The following is a 15,911-nucleotide window of genomic DNA, read 5'->3' on the forward strand; positions in this document are numbered from 1 at the left end:
ATTGTTAATTTGCACTTTTAAACTTTTAAAGTAAACTGGAAAGTTTAACGCATCTTAATACCACGCACCTTAACTCTTAATTTTGTATAACTACATCGTTGCTTTTTCTTTTCTTCTAGAAAACCTGAGGGAGGCTTAACCATGTGAAACGCGTTATTTATAATAAACTAGCTTTGCAACCGAGACTTTCTTTTTCCGTTTGGGTCATAAGAACCAGGTGCCGATTTCAATGCTTCCTCCTTTTTTGTTCGTTCTTCTTCTTCCAATATTCTTTCATGTTCTCAACATGTGTCCTCCTATCCTCAGACCATTTTGTCCGTCTCTACGCCCTCCTACCTTAGAATGCTTCAATATTTAACATGTTCTTAAAAATCTGTTGCATTTTTTCACTTATGTTTCTTTCCAAAACTTTGCTAACTTCTTGTATCCAGGCTATTGTTGACTTCTTGTCCCCAGGATATTTAACAATCTTTTGAGTTAATCTGCTGCCGTTCATTCTGTATAAACGTGTAAAGAAACATCCATCACCTGTTCTGTTGCGTTTCAATTATGTTTTCTATGATGCGATATTCTTCATTACTTCTTAATGAATGCCTCTGCATTTCTTAGCGTACCGTGTATTTTTTCTAATGATTCTTCTTTCCAGGACTTCAATTTGTATAATGGGTAATTTAGTACTAACATTCACTTACATAGATACATTCTGTTTTTACTACTGTCTGGTAGTATTATATTTTCAAATTTTTAGGCAGATACATCTTGTCCTTTTTACGTACTCTTTCTTCCACAGTGAATTTCTCTAAACCATTTTCTGGAATCACTTCTCTTAAAAATTTAAATTTGTTAATCCTCTATTTGTCCAATACATCTTATGAGAATTTCTGGAGAATTACTTATGTTTTCCAGATTGTGTTTTCTACAGAAATTCTTTAACCTGCTTTGTTGACAGTTGCTTCTAAGAGGTTGATTTTTATTACTGCATTAGTTAGGTTTTAGAAAGAACGGCAAAATCATCTGCAAATGCTAGATTGAATTTGACTATCTTTGTTTATAGTCCCCAATGTTACTGATGCAATGTTCTTTTAGTTTCTATTCGCTTACTATTTTCTTGGGGAGGGGAGAGGAGAGGAGAGGAGAGGAGAGACAGGGCCGGGAGGAGAGAGGAGACAAACCGTCACCTTGCCTTAACCTGTTTTATTTTGAATCCCTTAGATATTTCACCCAGAAACTTTTCTTTTGATTTGGTGTCTGTGAGCGTGTCACGAATAAGGTTTGCTATTTTAAATTTAATGCCAACTTCTTGGGTCACTTTATGTAGTGTTTCCGTACCAACCGAATCAAATGCCTTTTAAAACTGATAAATCTTCCAGCTATTAGTTTAGAGTTCGTAAGTATGTGACGGATTATCGATTTTACGTTGAAAATCTGTTCTGAGCAAGATCTGCCCTTTGCAAATCCATTTTGATATTCATCCAAATGGCTATTAAGTGCGTAAGACCTTATTTAGCAAAATTGTTGGAAATATTTTATAACCCACTGGCAAAAGAGATACCTCTGTAGTCATTTGTATCATACTTGTCACCTTCCTTGTGCAAAGGATAGATAATAGTCACTTTCCTGTCTCCTGGAATCATTTCAGGTTCGCGTATCTTTTCATACATGGTCATAAGGTTAGTTATAATTTTTTGTTGAGACCATTTTATAAGTTCAACTGTAATACAGTCTTCTCCACTGGCTTTTTTGTTTTTCAGGGAACTTACATTATATATGTAATAATTACGAAAAACCGGTTGGTGTACCAGTCAAACCATCATGGAACGGAATAAGCTTTACAAATATATAAGATTTCTGATGACTGATGAGGAGGTTAAATGAATTAGTTATAGAGTCATACGCTGTAGCGCCAGATGATAGAGTACACATGGAAGCATCTTTTTAACAACTGTGTCAATATTCTATATATTTCAAGTAAAATACGTATCGATAATACATAAATAGGTACTAGAATGAACGTCGTTAAAAAAAAATGTAATTTTTGAAATAATAACATATTTGTGAGAGGATTATAGTTACGTATGATTCAAGAGACAGAGGCAGTAGAATTTCCTTCTGTGCTAAATTCAAAGAATAATGTAGTTACTGTGATAAAAGTATCTAAAAAGCTTTATTTAGTATAGAACTCTTGTTTCTAGCTTACAATGCAGGCTAAGTCATGTACGAATCAAAGCGAAATACACATTTTATACATAATGCATGTACACATCTGAAGTACTATAGTATATGAGCAACCTTTAATTAAACAAAATGTAACTTAACAAAAAGCAAGCATAAATAATATAAAATACGTACAGTGTGTCTTAGTTTATGTGAGTGGGATATGTATTTGTTTTAGCCAGTATAAATGCAACGAAGTGGAGGGAACGTAGTTCGGGTATCACTGTTATCCGACAGCATACTGAGGAAATCATCCTGACATTCGCCTCAATCGTGTAGGTAAATCACGGGAAACATTAATCCGAGTATCCGAAGGGAGATGTGCATCCGAACGCGAAACAATATTTTAACCACAGCCTTATTGCGGTAGGTATATGTGAAATGAGAGAGCTTGCTGTGTGTCGATCCGTGGCAAGGACATAACGACAGGCAAACTTTCATATGTCCAGTGAGACAGGTACGAGTGGCAGAACAAACTACACCATAAACATGGTTTTCCTTATATGCCCTTGAATACTACTTCTGTTCACTGCTGTGTGGTTGCAAGGATATGACTACATAAGAACATGTAACTGTTTCTCTTCAACTTTAAACTGTGAATAAGCATTGATTGGTTTCCGACATGCTCTTAAGTAGCAAATTATTGTTGTTACACTTTCTTTTCCTTCACCCATATTCTCTGTTGTCTCTCCCATATATATATATATATATATATATATATATAAAAAACAGTCGCACGAATAATAGAAACTGGAAGATTTTAATGAAATCTTAACGCTTATGTCAGTGACTTAATATTTTTCACGCAGCTGCCCATGAAAAATTCTCTCGTCCAAACAACAACTTAGCTATAATTTCTGCTAACCTCAAAGTCGTGCGTCTTTGGCGTTCTGCGGTAATCGAAGTTTGTTCCTCTCAAGAAAGCGACGCTCAGATGCAGAGGAGGTAGGACGCTGGATTGCATCCGTTAGTGCACGATCAAAATACAATTGTTACTATTGACGTTAACAACTTAGCTATAATTTCTGCTAACCTCAAAGTCGTGCGTCTTTGGCGTTCTGCGGTAATCGAAGTTTGTTCCTCTCAAGAAAGCGACGCTCAGATGCAGAGGAGGTAGGACGCTGGATTGCATCCGTTAGTGCACGATCAAAATACAATTGTTACTATTGACGTTAAAGTAAACAGCGACGATGATTACTTACGGAACCAAAATTTCAATAATCAGAACTAAAATTGTGGCAGTGAATTACTCCACGGTGCGACGGCGTATATAAAGACACATCAAAATGTCACGAGAGGTCAGTCATTTGCCAGTGACCTGCATGTGTTCATGTTAATAGGTCAACTACAGGCTGACCGTTTTTAGAGAAGTTGTGGTTAAACGATATTTTAAAATATATGTCGAAATATAACGGACAAGTCATTGTCTACTCCTTAGATAAGAACCACATTCAGATGGGCTACGAACAACTGTGTATCGATAAGAATAGCAAGAAAGAAGGCAGAAGATTGTGATTTAGCGTTGCATCGACGGCGAGATGATCAGAAATACAGGCTGTGACTGGAGGAATAGCAATGAAGGTTAGCTTCTAACATCCCGTCATTAGATACGGAACCTCAGACTGGAAGACGATGGAGCAAGGAAATCGCCCGGGTCCTTTTTTAAGAGACAGCAAAGGAAAGTTTCCATCTAGATGGCCGGAAGGGAATTCGAATAGAATCGATTCTACTGCGATCTCACTGAGCATATTTACTCAGTTGGATGAAGAGCAGCGGCGTGAGTGTTTGGGTCGGCTTTAGTGCGGACACAGACACTGATTGCCAATCCCAAGTCCGGCTAGAACCAAGTTCGCCCTCCTCCTACATACCGACAGACATGGCACAGTTATAAGCGCACTGGACTCTCATTCGGGAGGACGACGCCGGATCAACCACATGTCGTGCCACCCATATTCAAATATTTAGTCAGTTGCTCAATTCGAGCTCATGACTACGTCGTCGGCCGGACATTAAACTGTCATATCCCACCCTTCTTCGTTTTACGTAAAATGTTTACGTCAAGAGCGTTGAAATGAATATGGTTTATTCTACCTTTACTTCAAACAACCCTTTGGAGTCAAAATGAGGGATCAGGTACTCGACGTAACGCAGGAACCTTTCATTTCTACAGTGCTTCTGACAGAACTCGTCCGCCTGCTCTTGGAAATTTTCCAGTGTCATGTCGGCCATCTGCCCCGCCATGTGGGTGTCGAGGATGAGCGGCAAGATGTGGAAGGTGACGTAGACGCCGACCATGCCGAAGCGGTCATAGTCGCGGCGTAGGCTGTCCAGCGGGTAGGCGTCCGCCTGCTGGTGGCGGCCCAGGGCCCGCAGCGCGCGCTGCAGCTCCACGTGGTATTCTGCCAGCAGCTGGTCCACGTGGTCGCGCAGCACCTCCAGGCTGGCGCTCGTGTGCAGAAAGTACTGCAGCTCCACTGCCGGGCACCCCACGTACATACCCTGAAACGTCGAAGCAAAGTTCATGCAGCCGGCTCAGCCCCTCCTGAGATTCCTCACATCCCTTTTCTAAGGTGTTTCTGGAGATGTCCTAGTGAGCCAATATGAAATGGAATGATCATAGGGGTGCGTCTAAAGTTAAGCATGTGACACACACCATGTGTTCATTGGTAGGAAATTAGGAAAACGTGATTAGTCTGCATCTACATCTACATCTACATCCATACTCCGCAAGCCACCTGACGGTGTGTGGCGGAGGGTACCTTCAGTACCTCTATCGGTTCTCCCTTCTATTCCAGTCTCGTATTGTTCGTGGAAAGAAGGATTATCGGTATGCCTCTGTGTGGGCTCTAATCTCTCTGATTTTATCCTCATGGTCTCTTCGCGAGATATACGTAGGAGGGAGCAATATACTGCTTGACTCTTCGGTGAAGGTATGTTCTCGAAACTTTGATAAAAGCCCGTACCGAGCTACTGAGCGTCTCTCCTGCAGAGTCTTCCACTGGAGTTTATCTATCATCTCCGTAACGCTTTTGCGATTACTAAATGATCCTGTAACGAAGCGCGCTGCTCTCCGTTGGATCTTCTCTATGTCTTGTATCAACCCTATCTGGTACGGATCCCACACTGCTGAGCAGTATTCAAGCAGTGGGCGAACAAGCGTACTGTAACCTACTTTGTTTTCGGATTGCATTTCCTTAGGATTCTTCCAATGAATCTCAGTCTGGCATCTGCTTTACCGACAATCAACATTATATGATCATTCCATTTTAAATCACTCCTAATGCGTACTCCCAGATAATTTATGGTATTAACTGCTTCCAGTTGCTGACCTGCTATTTTGTAGCTAAATGATAAAGGATCTATCTTTCTGTGTATTCGCAGCACATTACACTTGTCTACATTGAGATTCAGTTGCCATTCCCTGCACCATGCGTCAATTCGCTGCAGATCCTCCTGCATTTCAGTACAATTTTCCATTGTTACAACCTCTCGATACACCACAGCATCATCTGCAAAAAGCCTCAGTGAACTTCCGATGTCATCCACCAGGTCATTTATGTATATTGTGAATAGCAACGGTCCTATGACACTCCCCTGCGGCACACCTGAAATTATTCTTACTTCGGAAGACTTCTCTCCATTGAGAATAACATGCTGCGTCCTGTTATCTAGGAACTCCTCAATCCAATCACACAATTGGTCTGATAGTCCATATGCTCTTACTTTGTTCATTAAACGACTGTGGGGAACTGTATCTAAGGCCTTGCGGAAGTCAAGAAACACAGCATCTACCTGTGAACCCGTGCCTATGGCCGTCCGAGTCTCGTGGACGAATAGCGCGAGCTGGGTTTCACATGACCGTCTTTTTCGAAACCCATGCTGATTCCTACAGAGTAGATTTCTAGTCTCCAGAAAAGTCATTATACTCGAACACAATACGTGTTCCAAAATTCTACAACTGATCGACGTTAGAGAAATAGGTCTATAGTTCTGCACATCTGTTCGACGTCCCTTCTTGAAACGAGATTGTTTACAAAACATTCATGTTATCTATTATGCTGAGAGACTTGTATCAAATAGGATTACAGCGGTTACTGAACTAAAGAACATAGCACAAATGATTACAGGATTGCTCGACCATCATGACAAAAGGATCTAAACTAGCTGACACTTTAACATAGAAAAAACTGTCCCCCAAAAGCCTATTTACAGACGTCACCAAATAGCTTTAAATGAGAAATCTAGGAGTATACCACAACCCCTACGTACTGATCTGCAGGTATCGTACTCACAAGTTTAGACTAGAAATCTCCTGGCAGATTTAAACTGTGTGGCGGACCGATAGTCGAACCTGAGACATTCGCTATTCGCAGGAAAGTATTAGGTTGGTGCATAAGCTGTGGTGTATTTCTATAAGTTTAACAGAACAGAGACTTTAGTCATCAACAACAGTCTCCTCCACTATTTACAATTGACATCGTTAGGTTAACTTTTCGATTCCGCGACTGTAGAAATCACGTGGTTATGATGCGAAGAACCGATCGAGCCATTTTCGTACCACTTTTTCATCCGGAAAGGAAGTTCCTTGAATGTTGTTAGATGGAGAGCGGAAAAAGTGAAAGATGTGATGGCGCAAGATCATGTGAATAAGGTGAGTGCGGAATGACTTCCCAATCCAACTCTTGTACAGTGCTCTTTGTCAGTCTAGAATAATGCGACCGGGCGTGTATCGTTGTCGATTAATACGTTTAAATGATCATCAATTTTCTTGTAATGCTGTGTGTACTGGCAATATTGCCATGCACAGCTGCGTCCTCTACTGTCACCCATCTGTTTAACTTAAGCAGAAGAATATGTCGGAAATATTCCGATTTATCCACATAGCACTCCATCTTCTAGCTTCCATAGCTCCACTCTTCTCCAAATGACATAATGACAATATGTAAAATCAAATGGCACCAGTGTACTACAAATAAAAAAATAGATAATTAGATCTATAGTAACCGTATTACCAGCAAACAGAACAAAAATCCCATGAACTTACACACCAACATAACACACAGCGAGAGAACTGGCGCTGTGATCAGTACCTGAGACTCGCTTTCGGGATGACGATGGTTGAAAGCCGAGTCCGACCGTCCAGATTTAGTTTGTCCATCAGTTCCCCAAATCGCCATGCCAGCATGGTTCCTTTTGTTTCCCATCGTTAACAAATGGTCTCTCGTTGGGAGAAATGTGTTTCTCACCAGTCATTATGTCGAGAAATAAACATGTAGACATGAAGAATAAAGATGTGGAATGTGTGTTTTATTCATAAAGCTTTAACAATCATCACATAAAAATTGAAGGCACTGCCTTTCTCCACACCCTAATATATAAAATGCAATTAATGTAAAACTAAAACGTATACTGTAAATACCATAGTATTATTTATGTTTAGTTTAAATGTTTGCTGCTTCTTTGTACAAAGATACTTACAGAATTTTTGTTCAGTAAGTGGTTTATTCATATGGAATACCACTAAGAAGGGGACGCCACTGTGTTGGGACCACAGATTCGTTTGTCAGAAACGTAATTTCTATTAAGAACGTTGTTTAGCTTTTTGCTCGGGTGATAGGCTATACAGTTCATAGAGTTAACTATAGGCCTACATCGTACATTTTCTTTGTGTCTTTTGTTGAGATTGTAATTTAAGAACTGAGACTATTTTACCCCATCACCTTTCAGTTTTGTCAAATAAGGTGTCCTTACTGTTTAACGCTTTTTTATATAAGTATCTGAAGTATGTTTGTTGGGCTTCTGCCAATGCATCTTCTGTTCTTTCTAAAAAATGCTCGTGTTTTATTGAAGTACTCTTGTTAATTGCTACAATAGTTTCTGAAATGACAGCATCATTATCTTTTATTTTGTCATTTACAATTTTGCTTTTTGTGACCAATTGAGTTGTTGGAATGTTTATTATTATGCTTCTTGATTATTGTGGATCTTTTACTAACTACATTGCTTTATCCTGCTGCTGGATGTTTTGTTGCTTCTACTGCAATTTTTACATGTCCAATCATTTCTGCTTTTACTGCTATGGTATGAATCTTATCAGTGCTGTAAGTTCAACATTCTGTAAACATTTTTGATGATAAGTTCGATGTTGGGAAGGTCTGACTCTTTTAGAATTCAAATTTTCTTTTACAATTTGTTTTTCGTTACACGAGTTACTTATTAGTTAGTGAAGATTTAATGTTCTTGTTGTGTTGATGTCTAATCGTGTATGTTCGTTTATGTTACATGTAGTAATAATGTTCATCGTAATGTTAAATATTGTGTTTTATGCTAGCTTGCCATTTTCGAGGTATGTTATGTGTATTTGAGTATTCAGATGCTCTGTCTTCTTGTATTTCAGTTGGAATTTTTCTTTCACCGACATCACGTCTTATGTTTTATTTAGTTGTTGACTTGGTACCGATCATATTGTGAAATGATTTGGTTTTTCAAGCACTTGCTGTTAGAATGTATGTGGCTTTGCAATAAAGGCATCGTAGTAGTTTCATAAAAATAATAATTTCATTTATTATTCTCTTTCTGAGTGAAGGAATGATGTGTGCATTAATTCTGATATATAGGGGATCAGCAAGTAGGTATTGCTACTATAGTAGCGTGGTACTATGTGTCTCCTTTGTTTTTATTCAGTAACAATCCAGTTTGGATGTTTGCTTTGTCGAACGCTGATCGTTTTTAATTTTTGTTTCTCCGTCAGCATGAACAAAATTTTAAATGTAAGTAGAAAAAGTGAAATTTCAATATTTATCATGCAGTCTTAATGACATGAATAGACGACAATGCAAGAAATATTCCGACAGTTACTTTGATTTTAGTTTTACGTGTACTGTTGCTGGGGAGAATGAATACAGGGCATCAGTTGTTTCAAAATCCTAGCTAATAAAGGTATGTTTCATAATAAAACGTAACGACTGTTGTCGAATCACGGTAATTCAGTAAACAAACCAATAAAACGTTTTTTCCCCTCAAGTTAAAAGAAATGGCAGAACAACGAAAGCATTCACTAAATAAGCTACGATTCCTACAGAGGACCTTCTTTCATTTTAAAAAGTTGTCTATCATGTAACAAAGGAAAATCTTAAAATATGAGAGCTGTTCGGGACATACTACATGTTATAACTACTCAATCGGCTACCAAGCAACTGTTAAAGTTCATTGCCAGAACGAAGAGGATGAGCCAGCCACTCTGTAGTACACTAAAATCGAAATTTCCACAATAGGCCAGACACAGCACGAAACTTTAAAATCTTCACCACAATCACCATCAAAGGGCAGGCTCACAGCTAAATCAGCTTCTGTCCATTTAATACAATATAAAAGGCGCCCAGTGAAAATGTAGCTTTCAGTAATTTGTAGAACACATGCATCACAGACCGGTGGGCGTGATCCTCCTGCCAAGGTACAAACCCGTATGTGAGGGGACAGTTTCCAATTTCGATTCACATCAGGGACACTCATCTTGCCTGTGCAACCAGGAGGAGGAATGCCAGGCTAAATAGCTGGATTCAATCAATCACAGCTTATTGTCCATCAGTAGCAGCCACTCCTCCTCATATGTGTATCTCTGACACTCAAACTAAATGACAGCTTGAAGGGGAATAGCACATTGTGCCATGCCGTGTTCACAGCAGGCCTGCTTGGCGGCTTACTCTGCCGAGCCCTCATACCCTGCTTCCTGGCAGAATGATACCCACCACCAACACTGCTGAAGCAAGTGCAGTTTGTCATGTGTGAGCTGGGCCATTTTCTTTGCGGGTGTATGTGTTGCAACGAGTTTATGACAGAAAGGGAACTGGGGCAGATGAACTATTTGCCCAAAAGATGTCTCATCTGCTTCATTGCCTTTAGAATCGCATGGACCTCTGCAGTAAATATAGCATGTTGTTGTTGTTGTTGTTGTTGTTGTTGTTGTGGTCTTCAGTCCAGAGACTGGTTTGATGCAGCTCACCATGCTACTCTACCCTGTGCAAGCTGCTTCATCTCCCAGTACTTACTGCAACCTACATCCTTCTGAAACTGCTTAGTGTATTCATCTCTTGGTCTCCCTCTACGATTTTTACCCTCCATGCTGCCCTACAATGCTAAATTTGTGATTCCCTGATGCCTCAGAACATTTCCTACCAACCGGACCGTTCTTCTTGTCAAGTTGTGCCACAAACTCCTTTTCTCCCCAATTCTATTCAATACCTCCTCATTAGTTATGTGATCTACCCCTCTAATCTTCAGCATTCTTCTGTAGCACCACATTTCGAAAGCTTCTATTCTCTTCTTTTCCAAACTATTTATCGTCCATGTTTCACTTCCAAACATGGCTACACTCCATACAAACACTTTCAGAAACGATTTCCTGACACTTAAATCTATACTCGATGTTAACAAATTTCTCTTCTTCAGATACCCTTTCCTTGCCATTGCCAGTCTGAATTTTATATCCTCTCTACTTCGACCATCAGTTATTTTGCCCCCCAAATAGCAACACTCCTTTACTACTTTAAGTGTCTCATTTCCCAATCTAATTCCCTCAGCATCACCCGACTTAATTCGACTACATTCCATTATCCTCGTTTTGCTTTTTTTGATGTTCATCTTATATCCTCCTTTCAAGACGCTATCCATTCCGTTCAACATATTCTTTGGAAATCTGAATACTGAAGACACGATTTGGCATGTAAAACGTTAAAAAACGTTTTTGTAGCAATTTCCACAACAAGTTTATCAACACTACTGTATCAAAGATCTTTCCAGTAATATTTGTTTCCTCATCATTGCTTTAGTTTCGGAGCTTAGTGAAACAGGACTATCTCCAAGTAGGTAACAAGACCTCACATGTTTTGTAACTTTTTGCAACGTAGTACTTGGGTAGCTTTTTCAGCATTCGCAGTTATCAACACGAAATATAGATTTTACACTAATATGGAGAAAGAGATGCGAGCCGCAATTTCCATTGTTTTGCCAAGATTTGTGGAACTGATGTACAGAAGCAAGCTCATCCTTTGAATTGATTGCATTGAAATAATAAGATGTAATAACATTTTAAGTTGATTAAAATGTATTGTGTCAACAGTTAATAATGTATAACTATTCTTATATCAAGGGATCTGTGGATCGAAAACGTTTGAAAACCAACGGAACAGGAAACCCATGTTCCACATCATAAATGTAACACCACTAGCCAACAGTTGAAAGTCACCACCTAACTACTGCATAACTACAGCATATTGCGTCAAGAATGTGTTTCTGCATTAAACCACTCAATCTGGCCCCAGTATGTCGCTATGACCATTTTTCAGCATGACACTTGGGCATTCCAACATGTGACTACAGGATACCTTCAGCATCTACATCACAACATGCTGGATCACAACATGCTGGATCAAGGTTGCGTCTAAGAAACTCCCTCTCAAGCAACACAGGGCAGCGTGTCAGTGGCCAATTAAATGGGTTACCGCCCTATCGTCCAGACAGTCAATCAATCGCTGTCCGCTGGTGCAGTAGTCAATGTCAGTATTGTTTAACTAGATTGTCTGCCATAGGTTCTCCATCTGCAATCGGCTGTCCTGGGCTTTAAACTGGACCCATACTAGGCTGTCGCTGGAATCTGGCAGGACTGGTGTTACAGATTTTGCTCCACAGACGACATCGCCTTCAACAGAAGTCACTGCCAGGAAGGCTGTCTCTCCCATCTGTTCACCATGTTGACAGGAAATAGAGGTGAGTCACCATCACTAACCCGGCACCAGCAGCTGCTGAGCTGCCTGTGCAGCAGTAATGCTCTGACCCTGAATCATGCTGCGCTGTCTATGGCCACAGGCGGGATGATAGCATACTATCTCTGAGGACGGTGGGTGCGACGCCATCCCTCCCCACTGGACGTGAACCTGGGGCATAGTTGAAATCTTACCAAGATCATCATTGGTACCCCACTAGTGAATTCACACTTGGAGGTTCAAACGAGTACTTTGACAAGCTTCGACCAAACCGCGAAGCTGACAACATTGTATAAAGGAAAATAACTGCAGTTATCCGTTGAATTTCAGAAAGGAGTTTTGAAACTCAAAGAGCACAGAACATGTGACAACTTAGTCTTTTTGTCATTATCTCGTACAAAAAAAATTGAGAAATTCTGCTGACAGTTGAAATATCGTGAAAGACCGGCTGTCGCAAACTTTTTCATCAATTTCCTGCACCAGTTTTTTGCTTACTATAGATGACCAGCATTTGTGCATCTAATCTTAACTAACGTTGTAAGTGACTATCACTTCCACTTATCATATTCGGTCCATATACAGCATTAATTCCATGATGAATCTCAAGTACTTTGACATTTTGACCATAAAAACCGTATGAGAGTTTACTTCCCATTACTTCAGCTATGGATACGCTGATCTACTGGGTTAGAAAAGATGGTTACTGTTAGAAATGGGGGCTACTTTTCGCACTGACCTCATAGAAAGACACCTTTGCATAGTTTCTCTCCAGTCTCGAGTCACACATACAAATAACTTTCATGTACACGGTTATCAACTGCTTATTCCTTTGTGCCAATTTCTCAGAGTCGGTTTACTGGTATAACAGTGCATCTCCAAAAGGATTCCATACTGATTAATTTAACAATATGAAAAAGTTCTCCAGTATCTCACCTGAAAATCGAAGACGCGAACCTGTAGACTTTCCCCGTCCCTGCGAAACATCATGTTGTTCCTGTGGAAGTCGCCGTGTAGCATAACTCTGAAATCTACTTTCGACTTTGTCACCACATCCACTGTCGTGCGCAGCAGAGGAAGCCCGAAATCGCTCAGCTTGCCCTTGTACTTGTGAAACCAAGCGTTTTCTTCGAAGATCTTTATCATTTTACCAAATCCGTCCGCCATTGAGGACTCGTACATCTCGAGCATCTTTTCGTTGAAGATGAGCGACTGGTGGAATAGATCGTCTGCATACAGCTCGTCGTCCAGCAAGGCGACGGAGGCGGCGTGCAGGCGGGCTAGACCTCTCACTGCGACCGTACACTGCTCCAGGTCCAAAGAGACGGCCTCGTCCACCTTACGGAACCCGGAAGCGTCCAGGTCTTCAATCACCAGAAAGTCGCTCGGCGTCGAGCCCTGATAATAGAACTTGGGCCCCACAGGCTGCCACTCGTCAAGGTCAACCGCTCTGAGAGCAGCTTCCACGGCCGGGAGGAAGCTGCTGTAGGCGATCTTCTCCTTGGTGAACACTCCACTTTCGATTACGTCCTTGAGGAGACCGTCGGAGTTCGGCGCGATCTTCACAATCAGCGACGTGGTCTTATCTCTCTGGGTCGCCCCAGTCACGGTGTTCCGCGCGACAACCCTGTAGGTTTCACTCAGGTAGCCGCCACACACCTCCGCCACAGAGACGATCTGTACGCTGGATTCATCGGTTGCTGGGTCAGAAGCTTTCAGGGCGCCGGCGACAAAGGCCTTGTCCAGCCAAGACGGTGGCGTCACCTGTTTCGCTCCATCTCCTCTCGGCATGGCTGATTTATGTGCCTCGACCTTCGGAACAAAAGAATCACATACTACGTTAAATCAGGAAATGCTATAGTATGACTGAATTTTTACATAACAACATTCAGAAAAGGTGTCTTAAAACCGCCAAGAGCATTTATTTATGATAAAATATTAATAAAAAATAAATAAAAACAGTATCGAAACTGAAATTTATGGGAGAAATATCTGAAGCCTTGAGAATAACTACAGGTATATAGCAAGGTGATGACCTTTACCCAGTTCCTTCAGATTGTGTTCTAGAGAAAACAGTGCGAATTTGGTATGAAAGGCTGAATGAATGTAACAAATTTCTCATAATAGAGGTAAGAAGGCGCTATCCGTAATTGGTTTGGAGTAATTTTAATAGTCAAGATCGTATTCAGTACTATTATTCCTGATTAACAGTTTCAAGAGTTAAGACTCGTTAAAAAAAACTTGTTATATGTCCTGTTCCATTATTACTGTATCACACATACTATGTCGACATTCTAGTGGGTATTATGTAGGACAGTTGACACAGGTTTGTTAAATAATGTAGATCAATGGAGTATTTAATTCGTCATGTAAATGTAAGCAAGTGCAGCAATCATTTTATTTGTGAAAACGGAGTTATAATTTTGACAAACCTGTGTGGAATACCCAACACAATATCCACTAGGATGTCAACATGGTATGTGTGATAGTCATAATGGAACGGGGCACGTAACAGCAAGTTCTTTATCTCTCAGAAGACTACAGTCTGTTGAAACCCATAACAAGGAATAAATATCACTGACTATTAAATTTTTTCGAATGAATGTAATATTTCTCCAACAACGTCGGGAAGAAGGATGACTTTGCTACTCTTTCTGAAAATGTGACATCTGCTGTAACACAAATTAATGCTTTAGAAGAACATAGTAAATAAAACTACCTCAAGAATTTCTGTAGAGAAAAAAATAATATTTTTTAAAATCATTAAAAATGCACAAAAATTTCTGAAAACAGATATTGACCAAAATGAAAAATTTTAAAATTTAAATTTCTTGTTGAGATGATGGACGTGAATTGTTTGTAAAAAGTTGCTATGAAGGAAAGGAAACAAAATGGGGAGCGCATATGGTATAACTCGAGACTTCTACAACAAAAAATGCCTGTCGAAAAATACAAAACTAGGACACTGCAATACATTAGTGAAGCCAGAATGTCTATGAGCCAGTGAATGTCTAGCGTTAAACTAGGATTCAGACCTTTAGAAACACTAGAAAGCGGATCATTATGAAAATATTAGGCCTACGAAAAACTATGCGAAAATGGAAATTACGGAGTAACAATGAACTTTATCGACATTGGGAAAACTGATTAGAAATAATGAGAAAAAGGGGCCCGGTAATTTTTGGAAACTTGTGTCGAATGCAAGACAGTAGACCAACAAAAGACATCTTCAAATTGTGTATGCACTGAAGCGGTAGAAGCATGCTTATTCAAATACAGAGATTTGTAAACATTCAGAATAAGGCGCTGTCAATATAAGACAACAAGTGTCTGCTGCAGTTGTCAGATCTGTTACTGCTGCTACAATGGCAGGTTATCAACATTTAAGTGAATTTGGAGGTTGTGTTATAGTTGGCGCACAATCAATGGGACACAGCTTCTCTGAGGTAGCAATGAAGTGTGGATTTTCCCTTACGACCATTACACGAATGTATCTTGAGTAGCAGGAATCCGGTAAAACATCAAATCTCCAACATCGCTGCGGCCGGGAAAAGATCCTGCAACAACGGGACCAACGACGACTGAAGAGAATCGTTCAACGTGACAGAAGTTCAATGCTGGGCCATCAACTAATGTCAGCATGCGAACCATTCAACGAAACGTCATCGATACGGGCTTTCAGAGCCGAAGGCCCACTTGTGTACTCTTGATGACTGCACGACACAAAGGTGACGCCTCGCCGTATATAAACATCCCGTCTGTTCACCTGAATCCATTCCTGTCCGTTTTTCATTCCGAATTACTTGGACAATTCCAGCAGGACAATGCGATACCCCACACATCCAGAATTGCTATGGAGTGGCTCCAGGGACACACTTCCGAGCCCACCAATAAGTGGTTTTGGACATTCCTGCATGACTCATGGTGTCAGTTCCCTCC

General features: G+C 40.3%; 1 protein-coding gene across 1 annotated transcript in view; it reads right to left on the reverse strand.

Annotated features, from left to right (window-relative positions):
- Positions 1–3,226: 3,226 nt before the first annotated feature.
- The window catches only part of LOC126162144 (uncharacterized), a 48,312-nt gene continuing 35,627 nt past the window's right edge, over positions 3,227–15,911 (reverse strand). Inside the window, exons 2-3 of the mRNA XM_049918440.1 lie at positions 12,909–13,784; positions 3,227–4,713 (exon numbers count right to left, since the gene is read on the reverse strand). Coding sequence (XP_049774397.1) covers positions 4,297–4,713; positions 12,909–13,763 — 1,272 coding nt within the window. The 5' untranslated portion in view covers positions 13,764–13,784 and the 3' untranslated portion in view covers positions 3,227–4,296. The remainder of the gene's footprint in view (positions 4,714–12,908; positions 13,785–15,911) is intronic.

Source organism: Schistocerca cancellata, chromosome 2 (genome assembly GCF_023864275.1).
Source record: "Schistocerca cancellata isolate TAMUIC-IGC-003103 chromosome 2, iqSchCanc2.1, whole genome shotgun sequence".
Classification (NCBI taxonomy): Eukaryota; Metazoa; Arthropoda; class Insecta; order Orthoptera; family Acrididae; genus Schistocerca; species Schistocerca cancellata.